This window comes from Patagioenas fasciata, chromosome 3 (assembly GCF_037038585.1).
Source record: "Patagioenas fasciata isolate bPatFas1 chromosome 3, bPatFas1.hap1, whole genome shotgun sequence".
NCBI lineage: Eukaryota > Metazoa > Chordata > Aves > Columbiformes > Columbidae > Patagioenas > Patagioenas fasciata.
Window position 1 is genome coordinate 104,066,949 of NC_092522.1, and position 16,358 is coordinate 104,083,306.

Genomic DNA, 16,358 nt, shown 5'->3' on the forward strand with positions numbered 1-16,358 from the left:
TTGCTAGCTGGGGTTAAACCACGACAATAACGTACAATAATCTACATCAGGAATGTGGTTCTGATGCCATTTTGGATTCTCTTGATAAAGCACAAAGGCTGTTGAGATGGAATTATCTCAGAACTGTAACTATTTTATGCTATCTGAGAAGCACTTTAAGAAGCCTCTTTTCAGAATAGATTCTGATTTGCAAACACAAATTCAGTTCTTAAAAAGGACACTGTCATGATATACTTGACAAACCAAAAATGTAATGGCATAATGAAAATTCAATGCAAAATAAATACCCCAAGAGGTCACCGTCTTCACATATGCTGAAAGATAAATTATTTCAATGTTTTAATAATCAGTTCATCTCGTAAAGAAGGCTGATAATGGACATTAGTGAAACCGAGTTCAACATCTGAAGTTTCTAATTAAAAAATGAGTTCATTCTAAAAAGTGAAAAAGATTACATTTTTTTCTTCCAAGTAACCCGTAGCACCATGTCTGAAGCCCTACATCTGACAGAGTATGTTCATCCCATTATCATTTCAAGTGTTACATTAAGTAAATCAAACAAAGACTGAACAATGACCTTTGTCTGGCATTAACATAACAGTTTATTCCTTTTGCTAAGCATGCTGAGGCTTTCTACCATGAGTGGCAGTTGATTTGTACCACCGAGAAAAATAAGCTGTGAGAAATGAGCCCTCTGACTCAAGTTTCAATTATATTGTATGGGCTTAAAACCTATACAACCGGCACTGGGGGAGGAACTGCACTGTGGAGGACATCTTGCCTCTTGGTGCACCTAGAAATCCAGTTTTCAAGTAACTGGAAGAATACCATGCAAAGATTTTTCAGAAGTATTTTTCAGAGACAAGCACTGAAGAGCTTGCTTAACATTCATCTGCACAAGCTAATTGTTATTAACACAGTTGCTGCCATCATATTATTCATCATTTTCATGGACAGTCAATCAGCAGATACAAAAAAGTATTTCCAGCCACATATTCAAAGCTATTACTTTGTCACAGACAAATGTTAGCTTTAATATTTTATAAGGTGTGTGACGATTCCAGGGACTGAAATTGTGATAAAAGCTGATGGAAAATAATCAGCAGGTATAGAATTCTAAATCATTCTGCTTGAAGTTCTTTGCTGTGAAAGTCCTTGCTTTTTTTATACATAATATTTCCACTAATATCAGTTGTAGCTTTGCACAAGGTAAGAGCTCAGGATTTTCGTACATCACTGAAGTGAACGTTGCTAGAAGTTATCTAAGATTTATGTAAATGTACATGCTAGGAGAAGTCAGCATTCCTTCTGTGTGGAAATTTAATTTGAATTAATGAAGTTTTTGGCTTCTGAAAAGTTGTTTTCTTTTTTTTCTAGTACACTGCTTCTTAACCTTTTTAGATTTATGATCCAGAATCAAAGTAAAAAGTTATTCATTATCTAATCAGTCAGAATAAAATGTGTACATGTGTGCAATATAATAATATAATTTATTTGTGCATGGGTTTCAATAGATGGGTTGGAAATACTCAATCTTGAAGGTCAGCACATGGTCATAGGAAAAGAAGCTTTTCTTTGTTTTCTGTTACAGCTGTGGTGCTTCTCAAATCCTTAAAACTGCTCATTGTTTTGAGACTTTCCCCCTACCTAGAAGAATTGAACACTGATCCAGAAACAGTAACTTAATCTTGCACACACAAGATCCCGTGTTACTACACAGCATTTTGCATCTCACTAATGTTCAACCTTACATCTAGAATCAGCTTCTTCTTTTCCTAGAAGGCAAAGATATTGACGATTGTGCTGCAGCCCCAGGCTCCCATCAGATTTTGAGCTGCAAGCTGAGGCAGGCCCACATTTCCTTATAAACCAGTTGCCTGCAGCGGTCAGACTGATCATCTGAGAGTGTCCTGAGCCTGGGACTAAGGGGCAGATCCAGGGAGGGACTTGGTGAAAGTCAAACCAAGCTTGGAAAATGTCCACCCCAAGCTGTACACTGAAGAACTTATTACTGACCCATAAAATCTGCCACTTCAACTTTACTTAGTCAAATCCTCAGGAACATAAATAAGGGAGGAATGGTGAAATGTGCCCCCCTTAAAAAAAAATACTCAAATCTGTATGTTTTGGTAGAAATTCATCACGTTTCTTATTCTACAAAGGCACAAAAACATCTTCCTAAAATACAAAGCAAGCTAGAAGCTCCATGCCATGGAGATATTACTGCTCAACTTAAAGAGTTTAGCTACATATATGTACAAAGGAGTGTTACAGTTGAACGAATTTATAACTTCTTAGCATTGTAGAGCATGAAAATAATAGAAGCTAAAGGAAAACACAGACAGTTCATGCTATAAAAGAAATCTTCTCATTTATGACACATACTTCTAAAACAACACCTTTAAAAGAAACATGCTACTGCAGAAATTAACATACAGCAAACAAATCTGACACATGAATGGCTACTCAAAACAGGACATTTCATGTAATATAAAAGCCTGCTAAACAGTTAGCAAGATAAGAAGAATGGAAAAAAAGAAGTGTGAATATGTACATGCATATTTCTATTCAAAGGTTAATTTAAAATATCAGCATCTTCTAGGCTGCACTGACCTTATTTATATTGGTCCATACTCCAGCAAACGCTGAATTTCTGACCTCTATAGCACTGAATAACATGTGTAACTCCATTTACCATTGGCAGAGGAAATATTCACATTGCCAGTGCTGGCTGTAACTTTAAGTGTGTGCTGACTATAACCTTTAAGGCCAGCTCTTCACCTCAGAAATCAAATGAGCTTTTCATTTATTCATTCATATTGGAGGGGAAAAGAAAAGATGGTCCTTTTGTTTGTTTTGTTTGTTTTTTAATATCAACAATGTAGAATGAATGTACAAATAATACCTTCTGCATTTGGGATTACATCTTATTTGTCCAAATTAAATCAGTTTTGGGTGGGTTTTTTTGGTGTGCACAACACAGGAGAGTACATCAGTAGGTACAGAAAACTAGGACAACAACGTCGTTTTCAGTACAGTTGTTTCCTGTACATTTGAGAAATAGAAATACCTGAACAATTAAATTAATTTGTTCCAAATATAAATGACAGGTGAAGGTCTTTCTTAAATATAACAATTTGTTTTCTTAAAATATATCTGAGATTTTTTCTTTTAAGACTTTTATCTTAAATTAGCACAAGATTGGTTGTAAAAGAAATGTACCAAAATTGACATAATCATACCTCACACTTAGCTTACTTAGATCCTACTCCTTTAAATATCCCATTCCTGATTTCAATACAACTAAATAAAATGGGCAATTTCATTCCTTGTTATAGACAAAAGTATTCATTTTACTAATGCCATATATAACCTTGCAAGCTATACAAACATAAAGTATAGAATTTAGAAGCATTAAAAATTAAATCTTCAAATATTTCATGTATAACTAGACACTGAGAGCTTCCTCTGCAACTTTTAGCAGAGAACTTCTGCTGGTTGCCCAAATCCAGGCAACATGAAAATACATTAGGAACAGGTTATTCAGTATTGTTTGAATAAAAACATATTATAGCTCCTTGCTAAAAATGATGATACACATCTCATGACTTTATATAAAATCCAGCACAGTTCAAGAATAATGCATATTATGAATATATTATAAATTATTAACCTAAAGAAATTAATTAGTAAAATCAGACATATTAGGCAAACAAGAAAGAGATTTACAAACATTTAGGTTTGTACAATCTCCATGTCTTGCAGGTTACTTTATTTTAAAAAAATCCAGTGTAACTAATGTGCATATTGCCTTTTGATCTAGGAGTAAAAAAAAATTCAGTATTTACAGACTACACAATGGAAAATGATAGGAAGACATTTCTATGCAACTTGATAAAGTTTCCATGAAGATGAAAAATCAAATCACTTCACTTGGAGAGTAGTAACTGAAGTTAATAAAGAAAGGTATATTAGCAATACTTGGATCAGGAGGAAGTATCATGCTACCAGTGATTTTATAAGAACTTATAATTTAAATGCTAGCAAGGAAGTTCACGCAGGCACACAAATGTGACTATTGCTGAAAATCAAGGTGCTGGCATAAAAATGGAACAAAGCAGAAAGATCAAAGACGTTGACCCTGTATTTATGTGGAATTTTTCCTACAAGATTGAATAGAATCAGCATTGTATTAATCACTTTGGGTAATAAATATGAATTATTATTATGTTGATATCAGGAACAATAATCTTTTTAACTGTTTCAGTGGTATACATACAAAACAAGAAACTTCTAATTTAAACAGACAACTGTGACATTTCTATAATTAGCAGGAAAAGAACCAATATTAAAACTAGGCAAAGTAGATTTTATTATGTGTTATTGGTTCCTTAAAAATGTCAAGATTATGTGTAGAAAATGTACTTTGCTTCCTCAGGCAACATCAATTCTTGTTACTGATAACTGTTGATCTAGTATATACAGCATAAGGATAGAAAAGTTGAGACTACAGGACTCTTGAAAGTCATTACGAACAGTGTAAAAACTGCCAGTTTTCAGTGTGGATTACTAAATGTTGAGATTAGAGAAATGAAGCTTAGCAAAATTCTCTGGAGTTATTAATATGCCTGTGATAGTTTTCCACTAGATACCAAGGGAAATGTTTATTTTTGGAGCCAGAAGTACCCAGATGGAACACCATAAATATTAAGACATTCTGACAAATTTAAGGTTTCTGAACTACCTAGTGTCTGGATTCTCCATTTAAAACAAAACAACAACAACAAAACACCAACAAACAAACAAAAAACCTCAACCAACCAAAACCCAACCACAACAACAAATACCATCCCCCCACCCTGCGAAGACATTTCTTTCCAAAGCCCAATACACTAACCAGAAAACAGAGGGTACCAAATCTGGTTGTATCTGAAACAGATCCACCACTCTAATATTGATATATCTGGAAAAGCCCTCCTCAACTTTTAGTCATATTAAAAACTTCTATTTTTAATTGACATAAACTTCTGTATGGGTAAATGAGTGACATTCTTTAGCATTCTTGTAACTTTTGTAAAAAAATTGCACAAACTCCTTTCTTCCCAGAGAAAGTCAAAATTATGTTGGCATCTTTCTTAGCTTGAAAATATAAATCAATAGTAAAAAAAAAAAAAAAAATCAATCTTGTGACACTTGGATTTGTTTTCAGATAATATGTAATTGTCAGAAGATTCCCGATCTATTCCTGATCTTCTTACATTTGGAGTCATGTAGCAGCTATGCATCGGCTGTTTGAACTATTAACCACTTAACAGAAGAACAAGTGTAGAAAAAAAAAGTTCACTTTGAGATACATTAAAAAATAGGTCTCTTCTACACTCTCCTTTTACATGGAACATTTATTTTACAAATTAACAGAAAAGTAACTGTTCTAAGGCTGCTGTCACAAGCTTGAACCCAGCAGGTCTAACCACTACCAACCACTTCTTGTGCCAGTTGCTTGCAAAAAATAATGAGGGAACTTAATTCAAAGTGTAAGTGCATACCACAGCCCAAGAGAGATCTGAGATGCTGAGGAAGAATCTGAACTACCTGGTCACATTCTTAGGAAAAACTGTTGAAGGAAAGTGCATACAGGAGAAAGGAAGCAGCAAAAGGACCAGATGGTGCATGGCAGACTTGGCCAGAACAAGTAACTTCTGTGACCTTAGGAGAGGTCGGCAAAAACATTTTTTTGGTCTACAGTGCTGGATGTGAGAAGACGGTTATTTGGGGCAAAGAAAATTTCTCCCGCTTGCTGAAACTTTCACCCGGGACTTCATCACTCTTTGCAAGCATAGAAAAGATAATTAAACAATCCCTAATTTCATTTTGTTCCCTGACTGAACTGAGACAATCTGTAAGACACTGGTTCTGGCTTCCACTAGTCACAAGGGATAATAATGTGAAGAATATCATAATCTCTCTGCACTAGTATCACTGGCATTTTATATACTGTGCCATGCATGCAGTACAGTATTGGCCTGGTTCTGTGGTATGTGCAAAGACTGTCTCATTAGCAGACTTGTAGTGTTAGTAGTCTGGTAGTGTTAGATTAACGGTTGGACTTGATGATCTTAAAGGTTTTTTCCAACCAAAATTATTCTAAATCAGAGCAAGGCATTTCTGAATGCCATATCTCTGAGTGCCCTTGTATGGTTTGGATAGAAACCTCCACACAAGTTAACTGCACCACAATATGTAGCTTTTTGATCTACAGTTGCCCCACTGCATGAATATAGCTAAAAAGATCCAGCCATATGATGAGATAGGGAAGAAGGAATTTTTTCAGTTAATTTTTCGGAGATTGACTGTTAGAAACTCACAAGGTCTTTGCAGATGGAATACAAGGATTTCCACAGTGGACAGGGCCAAAGGTTTGCCCAGTTGGGGATTCAGGTTCTGATTACAGTAACTAAAAAGTTAATAAAAAACAAATTTGAAGAAAGTATTTATAATAACTTATCCCTAGGGGATGTATCTCCTCCATCTATTAAAAGATGGGATTTTTTGTTTGTATAAGAACATATGCTGATAACAACTGGACTTCCCTCTATCTCAAATCTGTTGTAACATTCTTACTGTTCACTGAAACATCCAAGTTCCACAATGGCATTTGCTTTTCTCACTTATACTTGTTACGATTTTGAGTGTTTACTTGATCTGAATTTATTATGAAACTGGAATGCATGGTTTCTGTGATCTCATTGAAAATGGGATGCATTATTTAGTACAGTATTAAGAAAGTCTACTAGATTTGCTTGTTTGTTTTTTGATTGGTACCTTCTTCAAATTACATGGAGCAAACCATCTCAATATTCATGCCTGTTATTGCTCCTTATGTATCTTCGTAAGTGTACTGTATATCTTTAGATTCCGAAACTCTTTGCTATATTCCTTGCTGGTGGTGGAAAGCAAAGATTCAACTCTGTATTTCAGGTTAGAGTTGTTTCTAGTATGCAGAAGTGGTGTCTTAATGTACTGCATTGTACTTGCCATCTCATTCCTTACAAATATTATTGTTTGCTTGTTTTCTTTAACTATCATCCTAACTAGAAGTCTCCACTGTATTGTTCATAATGAAACTTGAGTCTTCTCTCTATGATGTTAGAGTTAATATGCAGGGTGTCAGAGATGTAGTGATTCTAAATTGGGTCCATCTTTTTGAAACACCCTGCAGACACCAGCAAAGCCTTTGTGTCTATTGGTATCTTTTACAATGCGTGGTAAGCCAGACTTGATTACTAAATGCTGTGTAATTGAAAGGACATTTGTTGCATAATATCTCTACTAGAATGAGATACGAATACTATAGGCTGTATGTAGACCGCAAGTTCATGACGTACCAGAAAATAAAGTGAACAATAGGTAAGACTGCCTGCTACCTACTCCACAGTTATTGCATAACTTCTCAGCATGTTCTACCACCTCTATGATGCAGCAGAACTTCTACACAGAGAAACTTGTTTTCATCACAGAATACTTCTAAATAAATTGGAAATTGCTATCAGCATCACAGTAACAGGAAAGAAAGCTTAACACCTATAGCAAACCTGGGTTTTCTCTCCCATGGATATCCAAACAAAATTCTACATACAACCACTCTTTTTTTATCTCAAAATGAGAAGAACCCAACAAGCCCTTAAGACCATCAAGAGAGGGTCAGACCAAAGACCAGTGATTAATGGAGATAACTGTTCCCGAAATTTCTCATGACCACAGCAGTCCTTCTAACAGAGTACGTTGGCTGTCCCAAAGACTGATCTAGACACGTGACTGTAACTTGCCATCTTCACGTAAGCAGGGGAAAAAGAAAGAAAAACAACCGAACGGTGTTTACCCTGACAACATAATCTGTCAACTGCAGATCACTTCCATAAAGGTGGCTGTTGTTGTCTATCTGAAAACACATAATTGCTGCTCTCGCATTTCCAGAAGATGGAGCAGCTCGAAGTAGATTTATTAATAGGATTTATCAGACCACTAGCTCTGCCTTCTGCGACTTTAGTTTCCTCTCAGTATAAAATAGGCCTCCCGGTCTTCAGACATCTCACACTGACAGGTATAGTAGCTGACATGCTTGTCAACAACACAAAGTAAACTAATAATTTTTGAAAGAGAACACATAAGCCTGTGCAGCTCATACCAAAGACTGATGCTTGAACAGAGACCTTAGTTTTGTCCAACTCATTCTCTTTAGATGGGCTGCAAAGGAGGACACATGACACACATTTATCTATGGATCCACATATTTCACAGGTGAAACACTGAAATGTGTATTCTGATAATTTATATCTCCCTCCCATATGTGATAATTTTCTCTCTATAAAACATGCACCCACACCGTCCCCCATCCGTGTAACAAGGCGTATGCAGATAAATGCACTTGCTTCCCAAAGTGCAGCACTAGTGGCTGAACACTTTGCCAAGTGCCCCCAGCAAAGAGCTTTGCTTTACAGTCATCTCCTATTACACTTGGACACACTGGTAATCCAGGACCAAACTGCTGATTTTGAAAGGGGAGTGATGGTTAGAGAAAGGATGAACCACCACAAGAACAGTGAGGACCGTAGTTGACCAACTGGACAATCAGATTTTGTAGCTTGCAATACACTTCCACTCTGCTACCTGCCTGCAGGTTTTTCAGTAAATGGCATGAACAGCTTCAGAGGAACTCCGAAGTGGTAAAAAGTAAAGCTTTGCCTTCCACTCTCCCAAGTCCGGGAGATTTCTCCACATCGACTATTTCAGGGACGAGTCTCTCCTTACCGTTACAATTTTGAAAGTTCATTTTAATATACCAGCATACATGAATGTACTCAGTGAATTTTAATTTTTTTCTGAAGAGGAGAAAAAAAGGAACCTGGATGCCAATGGTATTTACCATTAAGTGATATTTGAATTTGCTTCAGATACAAAAAAAATCAAACTACAAGCCACAAAATAACTTAAATTTCTGAAGAAGGCTACAGAGAAAAGTCAGGAATTCCAATTAAAACATTGCAAACATTTGATATTTTATTTATTCCCTAGTTTTCCAAGTAACACAATTAGTTTACTATGATGCCATAGCAAAATTCGTAGAATGTTCCAGAGAGAAAGTATATTTTTTGAGGTTTGAATTGTTGGGTTTTTTTGTTTCTGATTTAGACAACAAAGATTCTTTTAGAATGACCTTCTGAAAACTGAAGTCATAGCTACTGAGCAACTTCATTACAAAATGATGTATAAAATTTACGTCAATGTTCAGTGTTAGATCAGAAATCGTGCTAACCTGGCATGGAAAAAATGTAAGATTATAAACCTTGTCACTAATCTAAGCTGTCGTTAATGTCAATATTTTAAAAATTAAGGCAGAGCATTAATAATTATAATTCCAGTAATACTGTATTTGAGGGGAGAGTATGGTGATCCAGGAGGCACTCACTCCTGGGAAAGTTCATTTCTACTCAGCTGAAAACGGAACACTATGTTCTTGAGGATTGTTCCTACAGCAATACATATAACTATCTTTTGATCATGGGTTCTTAGTCAGATAAATGTTAAACATTTTTATTACCGATTTTTTTTGGAATTCCCTTTTTACAAAGTCCATGTGCATCTATTAAAACTTGCAAAGCTGAGCAGGTATGAAAGAGCAGTAATGAAAAGAAAGGAGAATTATTGTTAAAAAGCAGGCATAACATGTAATAAAACAGAAGTAATCCAATGAATAACTTTAAAGTTGGACAACCTTATAATGAAAGGAATGTCTCATGAAAGGCAAACAAACACCTGTCTTCCTTTTCCTTTTCATATGTATATCTGTGCTATTATAAATTTATCAAATAAAGGACAAAGAAAATGAACAAATCAAGAACTGACTATTTATTAAAGGAATGCAAAGTCAAAACAAATCTCTAAAACAATTATTTGTCAGAGGATAACAAAGGAGAAGCAGATAATCAGTGTTTAATTTACTGAGTTATTTCATTTGTTGCAAGGTCTCAAAGACTTTAGCTTCCAGTCTTCATCTCTTAGTAACTTCTCCCTACTAAATTTATAGAACATTAAAAGTTCATATAGTTTTTCAGAAACTGTTCAAGACATAAAGCTGAATGTCTTTGGGAACAGCCTAGAATCTATCATTTTATTTTTTAATTAATATATTTTGCTCCAGCACTTACATTTGCTATTTCAGACTATGTTTCTTAGAAAGACTCCAGATGGTTGATTTGAAACTAAGGTCAGCTTTTTTTTGACATTTTCTTTAAATCAGCACCAATGCTAATAAATAAATAAATTAGAGTGATTCTCAATAATGGCTTACTTTAAAAATTATAATCTCATTACTTCAGCATTCATTTAGGTAAATTGTGGGTCTCACCTTGGTATTTAATTAGTCACTTGGAAAAAACCCAAACAAAACAAACCACCAAACACCTCCACACGGGCATACATTTGCACTACATAACAGTTATTGTTTAATTATCTTTATTTGAGAAGCAATATTTATTCACTTCATCTGTTAAAAAGTGTTAGCCTCTCACAGTCCACTGTAAATGTATTATCAAATAGAAAAGCATTTTCTCATTTCTCTTTTATATCCAATCTCTTTTTTTTTTCCATCCCCTAAATCCTTCGATGTCGCTTCGCACTCTCTCTTACCCCCAATTAGTTTGACAAACACGCAAAAGAATAAGAAGTAAATATTTCCATTTTTGCTCTAATGGAATATTTGTCCTTTAAGATATTTCCTGCCTGGAGCATGTACTGTGCTTTACTCAGCTTAATTCAATTCATTTTTGGTTTCTAATGTAGAGTAGAATGTCTTTCTTTGCTTCTCATCATTCGGATACCATTTCCAATCTATTCTACATGTGTATCATTTGAGCCAAGTGTTCACCTCTAGCTGCTTTGAAAAATTTAGTAAGAAAACATGCTCACCTTCAGGCTCCCCACAGAGTGTACACTGTGACTCTGCAAAGAAAAAGAGATAAATTATCATTTCTTTATTTTATGATCAGTCATAATTGCATCCGAATATAACAAAACTCAATTTAGCATGAAAAATGCAATTTTATTTTCAGCACCCCTTTTTTAACAGCTGCAAAATAAGTTTCAAAAAATTTTAAAACAGAACTATATAAATGTCTAGTTACATTTATAGAACTATCACCTTCAGAGACTTCAGCTGAATGCATTCATGTAGAGGGCTTTCTGCTTCTATATGTTTGCTGGTTTGTTTTTTGTTTTAATTTGTAGATGTACAATACTGCAGCAACCACAGTCACTCAAATAAAAAGTTTAAATTTCCTAATATTTTCTTATTGGAGGTTGGAAATAGTAATAGTGACAGAGTTACAATATTTCTTGTAAAAGACTTCCAAGTCCTCCCAAGCAAGAGGAATAAGTCAAATAGTCAATGTAAATGTGCAGTTATACTCTGCAAAATACTCAAGTATAGAAACGAAGGAAACAAAACTCCACCATTACAAACAGACAGTCTCTAAATGTCCAATTACTATTTATTCACACACCACTGTTTGGAAGTTAGCTGTCTTAAAAACTATTTTACATAATGCATAAATATATAACCACATGGAGGAAATATTTTAAAGTATCCCTCGAGGTTGAGCTGCCTCAGGTGTTAGTATCAAGTTGTAGAACAAAGCTGTTGTTTAGAATTAAAATACCAGAATCAATTGACATCACAGGTAATGTAATCAAGTTGGCAGATAACTCTGATACACTGGAAAAAAATCCTGCTAGAACAAGACAGCACAGAATATTTTAAATCACAAATCTCTGAGATCTCCATTTTAACACTCAGCTGAAAAACCACGTCTCTATCTACAAAATTTGCAGGAACACACATGTGCACATGTATATATATTTTATATAAATTAAGTACAAAAAGCAGTTTAACGTGCCTGGTTATATACAAATCAAATTCAAAAGCTTGGTGAAATTCTCTCTGGCCTTGAATGGCAAATAGGAGATCGGACTTCAGCTGTAATCTTGACTCAAAGGCAAAAAAGGCAGAAACATTGAATATGAAACACATACACTGAGTAGATTGACCTTTGTAGTACCACTGTGACATTGCCAGTTATTTAGAAGTACTTTCTCCAGACAGATAAGAGACTATCTCACAGTAACCCCTTGTTGTAATGGTACTTGACCCTACACCTTCCGTATATTTTACATTTTTTAATTTTTTTTTTTTTTTTTTTACTACTGCCAGAGATTGTAGCATGCATGAGGGAAATGAATGAGAAAAATTATGTTCATCCAGGCAACTCTGCTGCTGATAGGTGGATCACAACATTTAAAACAGCATAAAGTTGTATGATAGGGGGGAATTAATTTTGATGCAGTTAAGCACCACGAACCATGTAGTTGAACCATCTGTTGACAGACTCACTAGTGTCCCCAGCAGATCTGACAAACTACAAACATCGCCCTAACAGGCAGCTTGAGAATCCCCCAGTGCAAAGCATGAAATCCCAGTCTCGGCTAACACAGGCCTGTTGCTTTCACTGCTGGATGAAAAACGCACTTGCCACAATCTGAAGTAATGCAGAGGGTGCAGCTCAGATCTTTTTTTCACTTCTAATTCAAAGACTTTCTGAGGTTTTACTGAGAGGGGCTGCCTGTCTGTGTGCAGTTTATTATCCTGATTGATAAGGAAGAACAAGCTGAGACTTGGTTTCTGAACTCCTGACTTTTTGCTGATCCTCTGTGTCCTGCTAACAACTGCTTCACTGTTAGTTACAATCCAAAGAGCCTGCCTGGCACTTTTTGCACCTCTAAACACCACCTTCCAAAGGTTCCCACTCAACAGTACAAATTATTAGCATTCTTTTTTTTTCCTCACTAAGATAAATTAGTGTCAATATTGCAAATCTGCAGCAGGGTAGATAGTCTAACCATAAAATAAGGCTTGCAGCTCTGACTGGTGCCAGAAAGTTGTCCAAAAGCTAACTAGGTGTCAGCACTATCCCTGCCAGACAACTGCTTTTTGGACTTCTTTCAGGTGTTTGTTTAAGGTCTCACATTTACGGGCAAGCCAGGTGTTCCTTCCCCTACCTCAGCATGCCTGGGGAGAGTTCATGGTGGGAATTTGTTTTAATTCATCAGTGTATGCCCTCCTGGGGATCACTTCAAACTGCCAGCACTGCCTCTCCACTGGTGAGAAGTAGACCTGGTGGATGTGGATGATTCACCAATAAGCCTCTGGTTATGAACTTCCCCACCACAGTTTGCTGCTGTGGGGAACAACTAGATAAACCTTTTGTTGTGCTTGATACATACAGATCGAGCAACAAAACCAGAACCACTACTACTAGACACATGAACAATGATAGGGATGTTGTGTGGAGCACTGTTTTCCACAGAGCCTCTGTGTGTGTGAGAGAGAAATAATTAAGTCTATGTAGATGCACACATTCTATGGTAATTGTTGAGAGACTGCATGTCCTAAGTTTCCAAAACTAAAACCATATAAATCATACACATCACACTCAATTATCTGTAGGTTTGCATTATAAAGAAATCTTAAAATCCTATAGAGAAGCTATGTCTTAAAACCTATCTTAACTTACTCTTTTTTTTTTTTTTTATGTTTTGCTTTTTGTGTGTGTGTGTATTGTAAGAGGTCTTAGGCTTAGGCTACATCTTTACAAGAACATTTATGGCAAGAGAGAAATGTTCATTGTCTCTGGAGGTTGTCTAGTTCAGCCTCCCATGGAGAGCAGGGCTGTTGCCAACACAAGTTCTGCTCAGCTGGGGTTTTGATAGTCCAGTCCTGAAAGCCACCAAGGATGGATATTCCACAGCCTCAGTGGGCAGCCTGCTCTATTGATGTATCGGCCTTATAGTGTCCTACCTGGATCTCTCATTCTGCAATTTGTGGCCATTCTTCCTCGTTATATCACCCAGCACCACCCAAAAGACTTCGGCTTCGTCCCATCTATAACTCTCCTTCAAATAGCTGTAGTCCGGCTATGGATCCTCACCTCAATGGATTAAATAAAGCCAGCTCCTTTAACTATTCTGACCAGAGGGCCCTCTGCTAGAGTCCCTCCAACTTCTCCCTACGCTTCAAGAACCTGGGAATCCCAGCCACTGAACACAACCTTCCAGGGGCAGCCTCACCACCAACAGAGGGAAACAGTAACCTCCTCATTCTCCTCATTCTCCTCATCCTGGCATAGCCCAATACTCAGTTTGCCTATTTGCAACGAGAACAGTGTTTGTAAACCCCTATGCAGCTAGGTATCCACGTTTTTTCAGAAAAAAAAGAATTAATAAAATCAAGTCTTAGTAATATTAACCCCCTGATGCAATTATAACAGTGTTCATGTATGGCACAAGGGAAGAGGGTACACATGGCCAAACATGGGCAAACCGAGACTACTCTTTTCAGGAGTGGCCAGCCCACAGATCAGTTTAAGAGAATCATGAAATCTCAGCCTCAGACAAATATATTTTGTATGCCCACGCTGGATGAAGCTATGTCTAAAGTGACAGTGCTTAAGCTACTGTGTGTTGTAATGGAATGGGAGCATGAACATGATCCATTAACACATTTCAGACAAAGGTGTTTCTTAATCCCCTCTTTCTCACATTTCCTGGTAATGGATTATGCCTCTACATATCTGATTCACCTGGAGTATTATAAAGATAATTTCACAGGAGATAATATGTCTTTTTCGTATGTTGCTAATCAGCTGCACTTAGCAAAGATGCTCGTTCTTGCAAACCTACATGTGAGTAACTTGTCATTGCTCTCAAAAGTAAAATGACTAAGATCGGCAAGTGTTCAGAGACCTGAGACCCAATAAATCAATAGAACAAGGAAAACCTGTATTTATATTATTAATCTCACTCTATCATTTTGAAATTGTCTAGCCAACAGAAATAATCTTGCCAGATACAGGAACTTGCTGACAAAATAGGTCATAAGAAGGATCTTTTGCAGAAACAAATTTATCATGAAGACAAAAGCACTTTATTCCCTGGAAATAATAAGAAATTTATTTTATTTTGATAGTTTTTCTCATCTAACCTAAATGATAAGTAAAACTAAACATAATATAACTAGACATGTAAATGCCAACATTTTTTCTCCAAAAACTGAGTTCAACATTCCATTTTAATTTAGAGTGAAGACAAATTACCCTGCTAAACATGTTAACTTTTCTTTGCTTTGTATATACTTTTCTTGTATGGTTGGTGCAAGTACAATAAAATCTACTGTAAAAAGCTACAATTAGGAAAACAATATGTGGGCCAGATGAAAAATGCAAAATAGTCATTGTGAATAAATTACAATGCAAAATACCCATGCAAGCTACATAATATAATAAGACTAAGATGACAGAATATTATTAGTATTTTAAATCAGTTTAAAGAAAATACTGGATGATATTTAATAGTTAACTACACTATGCTCTCGGTAGGGGTTTATCCAGCTTATGGAATCTAATCTGGATGAGTTTTGACCAAGATAAATGGAAGTCACAGTGTGACAAGAAATAATATGCAAAGGTGAAAAGCAGTGCTGGGGATAACTTGTCACTGCAGTACCACATTCAGACAATGGATGCAGTCAGCCCTTCTGACTGCCCCTTGAATAATACCACATATCGGGATCTCTGTATCCCCACTTCATTTCTGTAACAGACCTTTATCTCTCTTTTCATCTGATGCTACCAGAGACCCTTGCAACTATTCTTCACTGTCATCCTTCTCTATACTATTTTAAATTTTAATTGCAAGCATATATGTTTGCTATTGCTTATATTTCTCTTTTATTTTTTTCCCACTACTGTCTGAATCTATTTACTGAGTGGCCAAAAAAACATACCCCTGTTATATAATTACTGAATATCACTGCCTATTTGAATTCAGAATTTGATGCATCAGAAGAAAACTGGATTTTATTTTTGTTTCACAGGGAAATGTGGTTGGCTTCACAGAAAATAATTCTCAGTCTGCTTTCTTTTTCCTTCCACGTATACAAAATAATAATTTTAAAAGCAATGAAAAAATTGATCAAGTTCCAATGAGGTAATTTAGCAGATAGTGCTTTAGATTTTGGTTCCAATGGCAAGAAATGCGACTGTTTCTGACACTGTTTTATCAATGTCTCTTTAAAACATTTTACTAAGGTGGGTGAAATGGAACTCTATGACACTTAAAGAGACTTACAGTAGCCATGCATTATATTGGAATTTAGTGCAGCTGAAAAGCAAGGTATAATGTAAGGCTAAACTGTGAGACTTCTCATCATTTTCAGGATTTTAAGCCAATATTTGTATCTAAACATGGTC

The 16,358-nt window shown here is 35.9% G+C and overlaps 1 protein-coding gene across 12 annotated transcripts in view; it reads right to left on the reverse strand.

Moving 5' to 3' along the window:
• The window catches only part of DLGAP2 (DLG associated protein 2), a 463,673-nt gene that overhangs the window by 228,916 nt on the left and 218,399 nt on the right, over nucleotides 1-16,358 (reverse strand). For all 12 annotated transcript variants that reach the window (XM_071807014.1, XM_071807012.1, XM_071807011.1 and 9 more), the window contains one exon: nucleotides 10,966-10,998. In XM_071807014.1, coding sequence (XP_071663115.1) covers nucleotides 10,966-10,998 — 33 coding nt within the window. The remainder of the gene's footprint in view (nucleotides 1-10,965; nucleotides 10,999-16,358) is intronic.